Source organism: Mastigoproctus giganteus, chromosome 8 (genome assembly GCF_048544385.1).
Source record: "Mastigoproctus giganteus isolate SK-2022 chromosome 8, ASM4854438v1, whole genome shotgun sequence".
NCBI lineage: Eukaryota > Metazoa > Arthropoda > Arachnida > Uropygi > Thelyphonidae > Mastigoproctus > Mastigoproctus giganteus.
Window position 1 is genome coordinate 124,461,482 of NC_143582.1, and position 17,725 is coordinate 124,479,206.

Genomic DNA, 17,725 nt, shown 5'->3' on the forward strand with positions numbered 1-17,725 from the left:
AGGCACTGGTTAAAGAAGCACTGCAGGATCATCTAGACAAGAATCAATTATAGCTCAGACGCAGCATGGTTTTGTTAAGGGCAGGTCTTGCCTAACCAGTTTGATTGGATACTATGATGTAGTCACAAAAGAACTGGATGTAGGGAATAACTTTGATATTATATATTTGGATCTTAGAAAGGCTTTTGATACTGTTGCACATGGAAGACTGCTGCACAAATTGGAGCAGTGTGGCATTGGAGGCAAATTGCTGCTGTGGATAAAGGGATGGCTGAGGGAGAGAAGACAGAGAGTGGTAATTAATGGACACTGCTCGTCGTGGACTAATGTTATTAGTGGAGTTCCTCAGGGTTCATTGTTGGGTCTGTTGTTGTTTTCGGTGTTTATGAATGATATTGATGATGGTATATCAAGTTTAATGTCCAAGTTTGCAGATGATACAAAGGTTGGCAGGGTTGATAAGGACACTACTGACACTATGGTGCTGCAACAGGATCTGGAAAGGTTGAACAGATGGGCTGAGAGGTGGCAAATGAAGTTTAACATTGACAAATGTAAAATACTACATATGGGAAACAGTAACCCCAGAGCAATGTATCAACTCTGCGGTACTACACTGACAGTGGTGGAGAATGAAAAGGACCTGGGGGTAATTGTGCAGGCAGATATGAAGTTCTCTGAGCAGTGCAGACGAGCTGCAAGAGTAGCTCATGGTGTCTTGTCAATGATATACAGGAATTTTTCTAGCAGGGATAAGGAGGTGATTATTCCCTTGTATAAGGCAATGGTTAGGCCACATCTTGAGTACTGTATACAGGTCTGGACGCCTCATTTCAAGAAGGATGTAGAGCTGCTGGAATGGGTACAGAGAAGGGCAACAAGATTAGTGAATGGAACAAAGGGTTGCTCTTATGAAGAAAGGCTTAAGTTTTGCAAATTACAGAGTCTGGAGACTAGGCACCGGCGAGGTTATCTGATAGAGGTGTATAAGGCTTTGAATGGTTTGAGCATGCTCAATGCCAATGGGATTCTTCCTCTTGCTCAGAATAATCACCTCAGAGGGCATAAATTCAAATTGAGGAAGGGCAGATGTCGGATAGATGTGCGGAAATTTGCCTTTGGCCAGCAGGTGGTTGGTTGGTGGAACTGACTTCCATCATTTGTTGTTGAAGTTGATAGCCTAAACAAATTTAAGGCTCAACTGGACAGGTATTTCGAACGAACAGAGGGGTGAAATGGGAGTGGTGTGTTTTTTTTTTTTTTTGGCTGTTGCTGAATAAGCTTGCTTTCTTGCATCATATGCCTCTACTAATGCTAATGCATATAAATTACTTATAAACTCATATTATATATCTGACTTGTTGCATCATCATGTTTCTTTTATTCTTACCACCATTCTTTGCTAATATAACTGATTCAATATAACTGAAGCGATCATCCAAAAATGATACATCTTTTATCAAATATATAATTAAATAATAATAAAAGAGAGAAGAAAACAGTATCTAACTTAGCAAACAGAAATATCCATCTATCTGAACAGATATCGCTAAAACAAATGAAATGAAAAACACTCAGTGTGCTCTTTAAAAAGATTAGCAGAAATGTGTCGAGGGGGAGGCAAACAAGGCTCTTGCCTCAGGTTAAAAGCTGAAAGGGGTGTCAAAAGAAAGATTAAATAATTGCCAACATTGCCATCATTAACAGTAGGGTGCAATTTTTCATTCTTGCCTCAGATGCTAAAATGGCTTGGCACGGCCCTGAAGAATAGTTATAAAAAACGTATGCACAAACAACCTATTCAACAGTAAATCACACATTTTCATATTATTTTTCATAAACAGTAATATATATACTTCAAAGCTAAATATTTCCAAGATAGATGGAAAGTAATAGAAACAGCTGTTAATAAATATACAAGAAATATTTTGTAGCAAATGAGTGCAATTCCTCTGCTGTTGTGAAATAACTTGTAACAAATGTGGTAGCACCAGACCTTACAGGTGTTCTTGCACTATAACTCTGGGGAAATGATAAAAAATAAATTCAAAAACTATACCAAGTAAAAATTTGCCTATATTTAGAAAAGTGCAGAAAATCACAGACTTTAATCATAAACCAACAATATAATAGCGTAGCTTAATTTAATTTATTATGATACTCACCTTTTTATAATCTGCATTGATGTTGGAATAAACTGGATGTTAATTTTAAATTTAAGTTAGCATGAATGAGTTAGGATTTAAAAACAGAATTAAAATGTGTGCAAGGAAGTAGAAGTGCACATCTTTGTCCTTGGTTGTCAATGTTGAAATTTGAAACGATTTAAGTTGTACAGTTGGAAACAGAAGGCCAATAGCCATAACAAGTGGCTTTTGTTTCACACGTCTTCAGTTGGCAATGGTAGAATGAGAGTAAACGGGCGTATTTAAGAGGACTAAGTTCCCGTGATGCTCGTGGATACACGTGGGAATCTCAGGTGCATGAGATTCCAGACCAGTGCTATGTTATAGGGTAGTTTGAAATTTAATACTTGAAGAGTGGAATGGCGGCGAAACCATTCTATAACTAGGGCTTCGTATTGGAAAATTTTAAAGCTGGATTTTAATTTGATAATAGGAATGGCTGGATTTTAATTTGATAATAGGAATGGCTGGATTTTAATTTGATAATAGGAATGGCTGGATTTTAATTTGATAATAGGAATGGCTGGATTTTAATTTGATAATAGGAATGGCTGGATTTTAATTTGATAATAGGAATGGCTGGATTTTAATTTATAATAGGAATGGCTGGATTTTAATTTGATAATAGGAATGGCTGAATCTACTAAGGGGGTGTGGTTGTGGGATTGAACATGGTTGCTAATTCGGTATTGGACTGTCCCGTCCTAAAGCTATTGTAGTGGTAGTACGCATGTGTGTTTGATGTTTTGGTAGAACCGTATTTTGTGGTGTTGCTAGCAATGTAGCAAGCGTTACAGTTATCTTGACATTTTAGTAAGTAGATGATATTATTCGTCATTAATGTGGTAATTTTGTGTATCTTTATATGAGTTGAATAATGAACCTGTTTATTGTGAGATGAGAATGTAAGGGTGATATCAGTACTTTTGAATAAACAGCGGAATTGGTTGGCAAAATTACTATGGTAAGGGAGGATAATACGTGGATTATTATTGGACATGCGTTTGGGTGGATTATTGATATTATTTTGGACTGTGATAATAGTTTGTTTGATTAACTGAATAGGATATTTCCTAGATATGAATTTACTTGTAAGATATTGTAGTTCATTATGAAGGTCATAATGTGTGGAACTGTATTTTATAGCATTGTAAATTTGATTATAAAGGACTGCTTTTTTTTTTTTGTTGAGGAGGTGATGTGATTCAAAGTGTAAGTATTTGCCCATGTGAGTATTTTTTCGGAAAATTCTTGTTTCTAGTTTTGTATCGCTTCTATATATAGTGAGGTTTAGTAAATTAATTTGTCCCTTTTCTTCCAATTCCAGGGTATATTTTAATCTATTATGCATTGAATTAAATTTAATGAAAAGATCATTTATTTGGGATCTCAGCCCCCCTATCTGAAATTTACCTAGCCTCCGTAGAAAATCATATATTACAACCATACCCCCCAGATATTAAATTATTTATATGCTGACAATATCCTCTTAATAGGGCACAAATTCACAATAAATGATCTTTTCATTAAATTTAATTCCATGCATAATAGATTAAAATATACCCTGGAATTGGAAGAAAAGGGACAAATTAATTTACTAAACCTCACTATATATAGAAGCGATACAAAACTAGAAACAAGTATTTTCCGAAAAAATACTCACATGGGCAAATACTTACACTTTGAATCACATCACCTCCTCAACAAAAAAAAAAAAGCAGTCCTTTATAATCAAATTTACAATGCTATAAAATACAGTTCCACACATTATGACCTTCATAATGAACTACAATATCTTACAAGTAAATTCATATCTAGGAAATATCCTATTCAGTTAATCAAACAAACTATTATTACAGTCCAAATAATATCAATAATCCACCCAAACGCATGTCCAATAATAATCCACGTATTATCCTCCCTTACCATAGTAATTTTGCCAACCAATTTATTCAAAAGTACTGATATCACCCTTACATTCTCATCTCACAATAAACTAGGTTCATTATTCAACTCATATAAAGCTACACAAAATTACCACATTAGTGAAATGAATAATATCATCTACTTAATGTCAAGATAACTGTAACGCTTGCTACATTGGTAGCACCACCACAAAATACGGTTCTACCAAAACATCAAACACACGTGCTCACTACCACTACAATAGCTTTAGGACGGGACAGACCAATACCGAATTAGCAACTCGTGTTCAATCCCACAACCACACCCCCTTAGTAGATTCAGCCATTCCTATTATCAAATTAAAATCCAGTTTTAAAATTTTCCAATATGAAGCCCTAGTTATAGAATGGTTTCGCCGCCATTCCACTCTTCAAGTATTAAGTTCCAAACTACCTTATAACATAGCACCGGTCTGGAATCTCATGCACCTGAGATTCCCACATGTATCCAGCAGCATCACGGGAACTTAGTCTTCTTAAATACACGCGTTTACTCTCATTCTACCATTGCCAATTGAAGACGTGTAAAATGAAAGCCACTTGTTATGGCTATTGGCCTTCTGTTTCCAACCATATAACTTAAATCGTTTCAAATTTCAACATTGACAACCAAGGACGAAGATGTGCACTTCTACTTCCTTGGGCACATTTTAATTCTGTTTTTAAATCCTAACTCATTCATGCTAACTTAAATTTAAAATTATCATCCAATTTATTCCAACATCAATGCAGATTATAAAAAGGTGAGTATCATAATAAATTAAATTAAGCTATGCTATTATATTGTGTCAGTTATAAAAGGTACTTTAAGAGATCTACAATTTTCAAATTGTCATAAACCAACAATTAACAAGGGATCTTCAAATTAGACCTCACAGGTCTAACTTGAAATACACTGCTATTTTTGTAATGGTTAATAGTTTACAAATTTTAAAAATACAATAAATAAAAATTTTAAATTAAAAACAAGGTGATTATCCTAGGTTTTTTTGTACTTTAAACATTACTATAAGTTAGTTACTAGCCCATTACATTATCATTTAAAATAGTTTATTTTATTATGAAAACATCAGCTATATTTATAAAACAAATTGCAAAGTATTTCATATGGGTAGCAGTAACCCAAGAGAAACATACCAATTGTGTGGTACTACACTCAGGGTGGTGGAGAATGAAAAAGACTTGGGGGAAATTGTGCAGTGAGATATGAAGTTCTCTGAGCAGTGCAGACAGGGGGCCAGAGCAGGTCATGGAGTTTAGTCAATGATATATAGGAATTTTTTCTAGCAGAGACAAGGAGGTGATTATCCCTTTGTATAAGGCAATGGTCAGGCCACACCTTGAGTACTGCATACAGGTCTGGAAGCCTCATTTTAGGAAGTATGTAGAGTTGCTTGAGTGGGTACAGAGAAGGGCAACAAGATTGGTGGGGGGGGTGGAACAAATGAGTACTCTTACCAAAAGAGGCTTAAGTCCTGCAAGTTGCAGCATCTGGAGACTGAGCACCTGCAAGGCAATCTGATTGAGGTGTATATGTTTTAGCAGGCTCAATGCTGATGGAATACTTCTGTTTGCTCAGATTAAGAACCTGAGGGGGGGGACATAGATTCAAATTGAGGATAGACAGTTATAGAATTGATCTGCAGAAGTTTGTCATTAGCATTAGTAGAGGCATATGATGCAAGAAAGCAAGCTTATGCAGCATCAGCCATTAAAAAAAAAAAAAAAAAAAAAACACTCCCATTTCACCCCTCCATTCATTCGAAATACCTGTCCAGCTGAGCCTTAAATTTATTTAGGCTATCAACTTCCACAACAAGGGATGGAAGTCTGTTCCACCAACCAACTACCTGCTGACTAAAGGCAAATTTCAGCACATCTATCCTACATCTGTCTTTCCTCAATTTGAATTTATGCCCTCTGAGGTGATTATACTAAGCAAGATGAAGAATCCCATCGGCATTGAGCATGCTCAAACCATTCAAGCTTTATACACCTCTATCAGATCACCTCTCCAGTGCCTAGTCTCCAGAAACTGTAATTTGTAAAACTTAAGCCTTTCTTGATAAGAGCACCCCTTTGTTCCATTCACCAATCCTGTTGCCCTTCTTTGTACTCGTTCCAACAGCTCTACAACCTTCTTGAAATGAGGCCTCCAGACCTGTATACAGTACTCAAGGTGTGGCCTGACCATTGCCTTATACAAGGGAATAATCACCTCCTTATCCCTGCTAGAAAAATTCCTATACATCATTGACAATACACCATGAGCTACTCTTGCAGCCCGTCTGCACTGCTCAGAGAACATATCTGCCTGCACAATTAACCCCAGGTCCTTTTCATTCTCTAGCACTGTCAGTGTAGTACCACAGAGTTGATATATTGCTCTGGGGTTGCTGTTTCACATATGTAGTACTTTACATTTGTCAATGTTAAACTTCATTTGCCACCTCTCAGCCCATCACACAAGGGAATAATCACCTCCATATCCCTGCTAGAAAAATTCCTGTATATCATTGACAAGGCACCATGAGCTACTCTTGCAGCCCATCTGCACTGCTCAGAAGAACCCTGCCAACCTTTGTATCGTCTGCAAACTTGGACATTAAACTTGATATACCATCATCAGTATCATTGATAAATACAGAAAACAACAATGGACCCAACACTGAACCCTGAGGGACTCCACTAATAACATTAGTCCACAATGAGCAGTGTCCATTGATTACCACTCTCTGTCTTCTCCCACTCAACCATCCCTTTATCCATAGCAGCAATTTGCCTCCAATGCCACACTCCTCCAATTTGTGCAGCAGTCTTCCATGTGCAACAGTATCAAAAGCCTTTCTAAGATCCAAATATATAATATCAAAGTTATTCCCTGCATCATAGTATCCAATCAAATTGGTTAGGCAAGACTTTCCCTTAACAAAACCATGCTGTGTCCGAGCTATAACTGAAGTCGTGTCTAGATGATCCTGCAGTGCTTCTTTAACCAGGGCCTCTATTAATTTTCCTGGAACAGAAGTTAAACTCACAGGTCTATAATTACTTGTGTCAGCTTTGATCCTCCTTTGTGAATTGGGGTCATATTTGCACATCTCCAGTCCATGGGGTACCTCACCTGAGTCCAAGGAAGCTCTCATAATTATGGTTAAGGGTTTGCTTACTTCCTTTGCTGCCTCCTTTAATATAACTGGATAGATCCGATCCACCCCGGTGCCTTTTCTATGTTTATCCTCAACAATTTCTCCTCCAATTTCCTCTCAGTTATTACAAAATCGTCTAGCTCACTGCCAGAGTTTACTTCACCTCTGGCATTCCCCTTCCTGAATAACTCCTCACTTGTGAATTTAGATGCAAAACACTCGTTTAGTTTGTTAGCCACCTGAACAGGATCATCAACTGTTGAACCATCAATATCCAGTGGACCAATCTGACTCAACCCTTTCCTTCTAGAGTTTACATAGGTAAAGAACTCTTTTCTGTTTTTCTTTGCATCCTGCCTAATCTCCTTTGTGACTTGGTTACAGACCAGCTTATATCTATCATAGGCTTCCATGTCACCCATTAATTTATATGTATCCCATGCATTTTTCTTCTCTGCCATATGTCTCATTTGTTCATCTGACGTCCATTTAGGCCTAAACCTTGAACAATATTTCTTAGTTGGTATGTAAAGCCTAGTAGCTTCCAAGATTTCTTTGAATGATTCCCATTTTGAATTTGCTATTGGTAACATCGTCAGTTGGTCCCACTGTATAGAATTTAAATACTGTCTCAGACCATCATAGTCGCCTTTACGAAAGCAAAAACCCTTCCCTTTACCCCTGATGGTAGTTACCTCTTTGAGCAAATCTCACTTCAGCACACTATGATCACTACCACCTAGTGGTTCCTTTATCTGCAAATTCTTAATGCATGAAGAATCACTACTGATAATCAGATCAAGAATATTACTCCCTCTAGTTGCCTCCCGAACGTGCTGATGTGGAAAACAATCATCCAATAAATCCACAGAAGCCTTGCTAGTGTGTGAGTGACCAACCCACAAATTCAGTCAATATCTGGGAAATTAAAATCCCCCTTTATAAGACTCTCTGATTTACTGGCCCACTCTATTTCCCTGTACAGTTTCTTATTATATTCATCAGTCATTAGGCCAATAACACACTCCTACTCTCAGTTTTGATCTCTCAATGCTTATGTCACACCAAACTGACTCGACACTGCACTGTCCAGCGAAGTCGACTGGCTTCACTTCCTTGGATTTTATGTGTTTCTTAACTAATAGCATAGCCCCTCCTCCCTTCCTATCCTATCTATCCTTTCTGTACACATTGTACTCCCCAAATTCTAGTTCTGCATTCTTTATATCTGTGTGACACCACGTCTCTGATATCCCAACAATATCTGCCTTTGATGTTTTGAGCAATACCTCAAATTCATCAAATTTATTTACCAAACTCCTAGCATTGGTGTACACGCAAGTATGCATGCACCTGTTTCTATTCTTAGCTACCCTAACACAACCCATGTGTTTACTTGTACCGCAATGACTCCCAGCAGTCTCTGAAATATCCTGCATCTTGTTTTTCAAGCTTCTGCTCATTTCAATAGAAGCAGTGCAAGAATCACTTCCACCTCTGCCAGTGGCTACTATTAATCTATTAGTCCTTGTATTCCCCCCAACTAGCAGTTTCCCGACCCACCTAACACTGCCTTGATAGCATCAGCAAATATTCTTGCACCCTTTCTATTTAAGTGTATCCCATCCCTGTAGAAGCAGTCTCCTGTTAACAAGTACAGACCAGACTGAAAAAAATTTTGCCCCTTGAGCCTTGCACAACCTTTCCAGGGCCAAATTGATCGACAAAGCTCTCATCATATACTCCCTCGTATCGTGTCTCGGCAGAATTGCAGACACTTTCAAATTCAACCCTAATTCACAGCTTTTTTTCAACAGCCAGCAAGTAGTTGATTGTTAGAACAGACTTCCATCTGTTGTTGTAGAAGTTGGTAGCTTAAATAAATTTAAGGCTGAACTAGATAAACATTTTGAATGACCAGATGGGTGAAATGGGAATGTGTTTTTTTTTTTTTTTTTTTTGTCCGATGCTATATAAACTTCCTTTTTTTTGCCTCATATGCCTGAACTAATGCTAATGCCAAGAATACGGTTGTGAACAGTTGATACCCATGTGCCATATGCACTGGCTCAACCTACTGCTCAAATTTACTCTTTGTTTTGTCTAGCTGATGATTTATTGTGAAAACATAGTAAAAATATATAAAAGTATTTTTACAGTAAATTTTTGCCATGAACCAAAATTTATTTGGTGCACATCTGATTTTGTGCTTGTGCTGTCTGTAGTTACATATAATAGTGAAATACAGTCAGTCCTCGTATAGCACGATAGTTTTGTTCCTAGAAACCCTCGTGCAATGCAAAATTGTGCAATATAAACAACAGGCCCTATGGGAAAAATAGGGTTAGGTACCGACCACTCATGATTGAACACACATTTGTAACCAAAACATTACCAAACACAATAAATAATCATAATAAAATACTTACGTAACTATTACGTGACTATTACGTAATAAAATATTGCTAATGCTTTTGCTTTTTCATAAGCAAACTTGTTTTTTGTTTGATTTTCTATCCAAACAGATCACAGCCGCTCCATCTCTTCCAATTCTTTGTGTCTTAATCTAATGGATTTTAATTACACTTTGAGTTGTTCCTGCTATGAAAGTTGTTTTTATTTTCTCTGCATTCTTTGTAATTCTCGGCGTTGCCTCATTTAGGTCTGTAGCACGTAAATGAGGCCACGCCGAGAATTACTAAGAATGTAGAGTTGCCTCATTCAGGTCTGTAGCACGTGCAATATCACATGGTCTTTCATTTTGCTCAAAGCATTTCACAATTTCATATTTTTTCTCTATCGACAGAGGCAGACTGGCCATCAGCTTTACCGGGGAAACCCTAGTGGGCCGGAGGCCGGTGTGATTTTTGGCCATAAACCATTGTATAAGGCCACTATAAATTTTCCCGGGTAAGAATTTTTGACCCAGTCCCCCCCCCCTCTGTTTATCAATATTGCTTTTCTTTTTCTCTATGAATCTGCAGTGTCTTCACCAGGACGCTTCCTTTTCACACCTTTTAAGTATTTTGCTTATTTTTAGGGAATAAAGCACAATTACAAAACAAGGAGGCACGCTTGATGCACATAAAGCTGCGTGCATATAGCAACTGAATAAATAACACTGTAAAGCCAGAAATAAACTATTAATACCTCACATTTTCTAGGGATTACTACCATAAAACAATAAAAACAATTTCCAGTTGCGTTTCTACTAGTGGAATCTGTTATAAACTGGTAGTAAACTCGATCTAATTGCATTTGCGATTATACTGATAGCTGGAATTGTGTTGGTTTTTACGTTATTATGGTGAAATGTGTTTCCCCTTCACTGATATAAAACAGAAATACATTTTCAGAATCTTCTCTTCATTCCTATCGTGTTGCGTCCAGTTGGGGTGATTCCGCGTTCGACTGCCATTTCTTGTAAACACAAAGGCGAATCGTGCATAAGCGAATTCGGTTCGTGTTATATAAGATATCATTCCCCTATTTATAAATCGTGTATGATCGAATTCATGTAGTGTAAACACGTGTTATACGAGGACTGACTGTGTTAGAAAACAATTTTATTGAGAACTAAAAAATGCTGTTTACCAAAATTTAGTTTTATTTTAAATGGATTTTTTTTTTTTTTAAATTTCCAAGCCAGTAACAAGGTGTTTCATTTGCAATAAAGATGCTTCAAATAGGTAAAGATAAAGAAATGTCTGTATGTTTATTTAATCTTGAATCATCATGTAGAAGACGGCAAAAGCCTCAGGCTTCCTTGCACCATATGGCTAATAATAATAACATGTTTAAAGCTGCTGCCCGTGATTGTTACTTACACCTTCAGGACTGGAGCTCTCAGTACTTTCCTTAACTAACCATGATTCATATTTATATTTTTTGTGTAATTAGAGGTTGGCTGTGGGTCACTAGTCTAAGTAATTTGGGCTCAATCTCATCTTGATTCCAGATTTAATTTCAAGGTGCAGCATTCTTGTTCACTGAGTAATCATGCAGCTATATTATTCCAGTTTCATCATGATTTTATAACAGTTCCAATACTAAAGTCCAGCATTCCTTCATTGTGTAATCACCTACAGTAATTCTTTTACAATGTTACATGACAGCGTGCTGCATTGTAAGGGGAATTAGTGTAGGTAATTTTAGTGCTGAGAGTGAAACATGGCTGTTTATTAGTGAATGTACAGATTATAAACTAAATAGTGGTATACTGAGGTTAGGGGAGAGGTGAATCAGCTATCCTGGTCCTGAACATTGAACAGAGGTATGGACTACTGCCAAGAGTTTAACAAAAAGTGGAATTGGAGAAGAAATAAAGACTCGGTGATTTTGTTTGTTCTATGACCTATTTGCTGGCCTTTTTTTCACCACTGGAACTAAATAATTTGAGACAGAGACAATGATGTAGAAACTGACAGTATTGGATATCATGTCCATGAATTTATCCCAGTCATGCTAATGGAAATTATTATATTCTCAATGATGAATAAAATTCTTCATTGAGAATATAAATGTAAGATCCTGTTCAACATTTAGTGGTTAAATGTCTTGTAAATTTTTACTGACTGAACATGGTCTGTAATAATAACTACTTGAACCAAAATTGCCATCTTTCTAAGTTTCTTGTTTGACTTAAAATACCATCTACATTTTTACAATAATAAAATGCAACACAGTTATTATTTTTGAGATAGTGAAAATCTAATCCCTTCGGTGCCTCCATAGCCAGATGGGCAGGAGCGGCAGTGCATAGCACATGCTTCTTGATTAGACCAGGGTTTGAGCTCGTGACCACCAAATATGGAGGAAGCGGAAAGGTCAGGGAATGACCACCGCATATCCCTGGAGCAATATGGCCTTAGTTGCTAATGCTCCTAAAAACCAAATAACAAACAACTAAGCCCTTCATCCAGCATGGATTTGTCAAACATTTCAGGGTACCACTTCTTATATGACTTCTTTAGTGACTGAATTTCTGTCCTGAGTGAAGCTGACATGTAACAAAGATGGCAATTCGTTTTTGGAATAACTGGTACTGGAAGTTACACTGAACTTCTGAAAATTATCTGTATAAATTCAAGATATTAAAGACAGATAATTCTCTATTCAAGTTGAAGTGCATAGATTTTCATTATTTTCCATTTCAATTTATCTATAAACTATGGTGCTAAAAGAATGATTTAGTTATTACTTTTCAAGAGAAACATTTCTTTAAAATAATAATGATAATTTAATTTAATAATTTAATAATAATAATTTCTTATAATAATGAAAAATAAAAATACCATGACCCAATCAGTACTGTATACCTACTTTTGGCCCACCCTTTATTTTCTCTCAGTGTTGAGCATCAGTTGATATTTATTTATAATAGTGCTTTTTTTCTCCTAGAAACATAAAAGCTGTACTATGGTATATTTACAAGTAAAAGCTGTATATCATGTGTCTGAATATATTACCAAGAACACAAAGAAAAAAGCAATCCCCAAGTGGATTGCTTTGGTACTGGAATGGGAATAAATATGTTTTAAAACAAAAGTGATAAAGGGCACCTTCATAGCCAGGTGGGCAGGAGCAGCAGTGCATAGCACACCCTTCTTGATTAGACTGGGGTTTGAGCCCATGCCCACCAAATACGGAGGATGCAGAAAGGTCAGGAAATGACCGCCGCATATCCCCGGAGAAATATGGCCTTAGTTGCTAATGCTCCTAAAAACCAAATAATAACAACAACAATAATAATAATAAAGCTTAAAGACAAAAGTTTGAGAGTGGGAAGAGAAATGTGTAAGTTATATATTAAAATAATATGACAAGTCAGCAAGTATAGGTATTTGGGAGGCCTAATGATGGAAGAAGGAGAGAGAGAGAGAGAGAGAGAGAGAGAGAGAGAGAGAGAGCAGCAGAGAAATAAGAATAGCAATGGGTAAAAGTAGCTTTTGAAAAGCAAAGATGGGAGGTTAGGAAATGGCTTAAGGAAAAGATTGGTATGATGTCTTATTTGGTGTGTGGTACTTTATGGAGCAGCGACATAGATATTGAGAATGGAAGATATTAGAAGATTGGAAAATTTTGAGATGTTAGTGTGAAGGAAGAAGATAGAAAAGATGATGGGTTGATAAAGTGAAAAATGAGGAGGTTTTGAGACAGGTGAGTGAGAAGAGATGTTTGCCAAATAATCAGAAGATGGAAGAGAAATTGGATTGGACATATGTTGCAAAGTGTGGGATTGATGGAGCCTTATGACTGAGCCCCATCTGATTGAGCCTTATACACTCAGTCAACATTATACAACAATGACCATGTGTCAGCCGTTTTACTACTTATAAACCTTAAACCTTTACAGTCTTATTTAAATTCTACCTTTTATACAGCTTTTACATATTTTTATTGTTAGATGTTTTGACATAGTGATTTAAGTCACTGAAATCTTAACTGTAATCTTTTATACCCCCAGGGGCTCACATCTGGTGAGTATGGGCTTGGCACACCCAGGGTCCTGAGCTGGATATCATCATTCTTCTCTTTCTTGGTGATTCCCTTCTATTTCTGACCCCCATCCTCTCTCTCTCTCTCTCTCTCTCTCTCTCTCTCTCTCTCTCTCTCTCTCAGGGGTAACTCAGAATTTTTTTTTTTTTTTTTTTGGCTGGTGCAGCAAAAGCCTCAGGCTTCCTTACACCATATGGCTAATTATAATAATAATAATAATAATAATAATAATAATATGACCGGGTTTTGGCACATTATAGCCTTAGTTGCTAATAGCAATAAAATCCAAACCAAACAAAATTGGCATTTAGCGTTAGCATTAGTAGAGGCATATGATGTAAGAAAGTAAGCTTATACAACAGCATCAGCCAAAAAGAAAAAAGAAAAAAAAAAAAAAAAAACCAAACTTCCCATTTTACCCATCCATTCATTCTAAATGTTTGTCTAGTTCTACTTTAAATTTATTTAAGCTAACTTCCACAAAGACAAATGGAAGTTTGTTCCAGCAATCAACTACCCTCTGGCTAAAGACACTCAGGTTTTTAATCTGAGCAAGAGGAAGAATCCCATCAGCATGAGCCTGCTCAATCCACTCAAGGCCTTCAACACCTCAATCAGATCACCTCACAGGTGCCTATTCTCCAGACTCTGCAATTTGCAGAACTTAAGCCTTTTTTCGTAAGAGTACCCCTTGGTTCCCCTCACCAGTCTTGTTGCCCTTCTCTGTACTCATTCTAGAAACTCTACATCCTTCCTAAAATGAGGCTTCCAGACTTGTACGCAGTACTCAAGGTGTGGCCTGACCATTGCCTTATATAAGGGGATAATCACCTCCTTATCCTTGCTTGCAAAATTCCTGTATATCATTGACAAGACCCCATTACCTACTCTGGCAGCCTGTCTGCACTGCTCAGAAAACTTTGTCTGACTGCACAATTTCCCCAGGTCCCTTTCATTCTCCACTACCCTGAGTGTAACACCACCCAGTTGGTACATTTCTCTGGGGTTACTGCTACCCATATGCAGTACTTTGCATTTGTCAATGTTACCATTTCTCAGCCAATCTGCCCAACTTCTCTAGATCCTGTTGCAGCAACATACTGTCATTACTGTTATTAATAACCCTGCCAACCTTTTTATCATCTGCAAACTTTGACATTAAGCTTGATATACCTTCATCAATATCATTGATAAATATACAAAACAACAACAATGGGCCCAACTCCAAAACCCTGGGGAACACCACTAATAACGTTAGTCCATGATTGTTAACTCAAGAAATCAAAAGATCACAGTGAATAATATTTATAAATTAGATATAAGGTAAAGTCCAATGTTTTGCATTTTAATTTTTTTAATTTCTTTTTTATGTTCACATGTTTATTTCTTAATTTACTGATTACCTGTACCTGTACTTTTATTTACTCTACTATAGAGATAACATTTGGTTGAATTTTTACAATAATAATTTTTTGTCATACAGGATGTGTAGTTTTCATTAAATTTTATCATATTTATATTAATTATTAAAAAAAATTCTATTAATTTTAATTTACCTGCATAAAATAATCCAAAAAATTGTTACTTTGGTTACTATGCATTCACTAAATGCCCCCCCCCCCCAATTTTAATGTATTTCTGTGTGATAATGGATCTTAATTTGTACATGTCTTTATGTATGTGCAGAATGCAATCCACATGCAAATCAAGATAGCCCTGTATTTATATATATTTATAAATGCGAACTCTCATCAAGATGTAACTTTAAAACTGATTAAAATAAATTATTTTTCTTTAACATTGAATGAGAACACTCCTTTAATTAAAAGTATATTGCCCTCAGATAAGAAAGTTTGTTCTAGTTTTAATATTACTATAATAGCATTACTTATGGGAACTAAAATCCTAATGGCTGCAAAATATGTAGAAGGACAAGAGAGTTTCTGATTTACTTATTTATAAATATGTATTTTCAGAAGTAATCAGGTGATTTTTACTAAATTTGCTTGGCATTCTTTAGGGTTTCTCTTCAATTAAAAGTTGTTATTCTTTAGTTCCAGGTATATTCTAATTGCACTGCTTCAAGATGATGCTCTGCTAGTGGAAGAAGACATTGGACATTCTGGAGGTACATGCTATATATATTTTAAATTTTCTGCAGAAAAGCTTTTAGGATAATTTTCTTATGTGCATAATAGCCACTTAAATTTAATTAAAAATATATCTATGTATTAGTGAAACAAATTGTGTCAAAAGCTAAGTCATGGTAAAAGAATAATTATTTTTATTCTTTGAGATTTTTTTTTTTTTTTTTTTGAAGGTAGACTTGTAGTTATCAAAAGTGACTGCTCATGGAATTTAGTATTAATAGAGGATGATGCAAGAAAGCAAGCCTATAAAGCATTAGCCAAAAAAACCTCACATACCGTATTATCTGTCCATCCCCTGTAACACATTTCTAGTTCTTCCTTGAATTTATTCAAACTACCCATTTTAACAAAAACCAGATGGAAATTTGTTCCAGCAATGAACTACACACTAGTTGAAGACAAATTTCCATGCATCTATTCTACAGCCATCCTTCCACAATTTGAAATTTATGCCTCCTTATGTGTATAGTCTGGGTCTCAGCAAGAGGAAGAATTCCTTTGGCTTTCTTAATTCTCAGAGCCTCGAACACTTCAGTCAAATCTCCTTCCAAATGCTCAACCTCCAGATGTTGCAATTTCAATTTGCAGAACTAAAGCATTCCTGGTAAGAGCATGCTTTTGTTTCCCCTCACCACTCTTGTTGTTCTTCTCTGCACCTCTACCAACAGATCCACATCCTTCAATAAACGAGGCTTCCAGACCCATATGAAGTACTCAAGGTGAAGCTAACCATTGTCTTATACAATGGATAATCACCTCCTTATCCCTACTGGCAAAATTTCTGTATATTAATGAAAAAACCCCAGTGACTATCCTGGAAGTCTGTTTGCACTGCCCAGAGAACTTCGTATCTGCCTGCACAATTACCTACTACCTTGAGTGTGGTGCTACAGAGTTGGTACATCAATATCGTATTACCAATATGCCCAATTTTTCTAGATTTCATTGCAGTAGTATACCCTGATTCTGTCATGAACCACCCTGCGAACTTTATTTTATTTTTTTTCATGGAAACCCTAAACACAAAAGGTATTAGAATGTTTAGTACTTAGAGCCTTGCATGGTTTTAAGGTTGAGAAAATGAAAGTAGATATTTATTGACTTGCATTTGTGTAGATTGTAAGTTTCTCAGGAAATACATATGATGGGGAGTTGTTCCAGAAATGGAAATTCAAGAATAAATGAAGAAGAAAATTTGGTTCTGTGAATTTGAACTTGGACAATAAAAGGATGATGACCAGTTGTGGCACGTGTTTGGACTTGTTTGGAGGAGGGGGGATTGTAGAAGCCAATTCAGAAGAACAGTGTCCATAGAAGTATCTATAGAAAAAATATACAGCAGAAACAATTATCTATGAGACAGAGTGGAGAGACTTTATAAAAGATGGGTCATTAATTAACCTAACTGCCCTCTGTTTGAATAGAGTCTAGAAGCCTGGAGAGGTTTGGGAGCACCACCCCAAATGTGGGAACAATATTCAATGGCTATGCACTCTGTACAAATCTCAACCGAGTTGAGATTTGTACAGAGTGCATAGCTGTTGAGAAGAAAAGTAACTCCAGGGGCAAAAGAAAAAACCCAGTTTTTTAGATGCAGAGGAAGCAATATTTGTGATGTGATTATGCCAAGAGGGATTAGAAGTCGGGGCAATCCTTAATAGAGATATGTGATCTTGTCTAGAAATCTGAGTGCCATTCAAGATCTGTATTTGTAATTGAAGATCTAACAATGTATTCTCCCACTCAACCATCCCTCTAACCAATAGCAGTAACATGCC

The 17,725-nt window shown here is 36.5% G+C and overlaps 1 protein-coding gene across 1 annotated transcript in view; it reads left to right on the plus strand.

The window, feature by feature from the left end:
- LOC150081798 (axotactin-like) overlaps positions 1-17,725 on the plus strand; it is a 638,696-nt gene that overhangs the window by 467,205 nt on the left and 153,766 nt on the right. Inside the window, exon 25 of the mRNA XM_090378896.1 lies at positions 15,852-15,925. Within this exon, the coding sequence (XP_090235022.1) occupies positions 15,852-15,925 (74 nt within the window). The remainder of the gene's footprint in view (positions 1-15,851; positions 15,926-17,725) is intronic.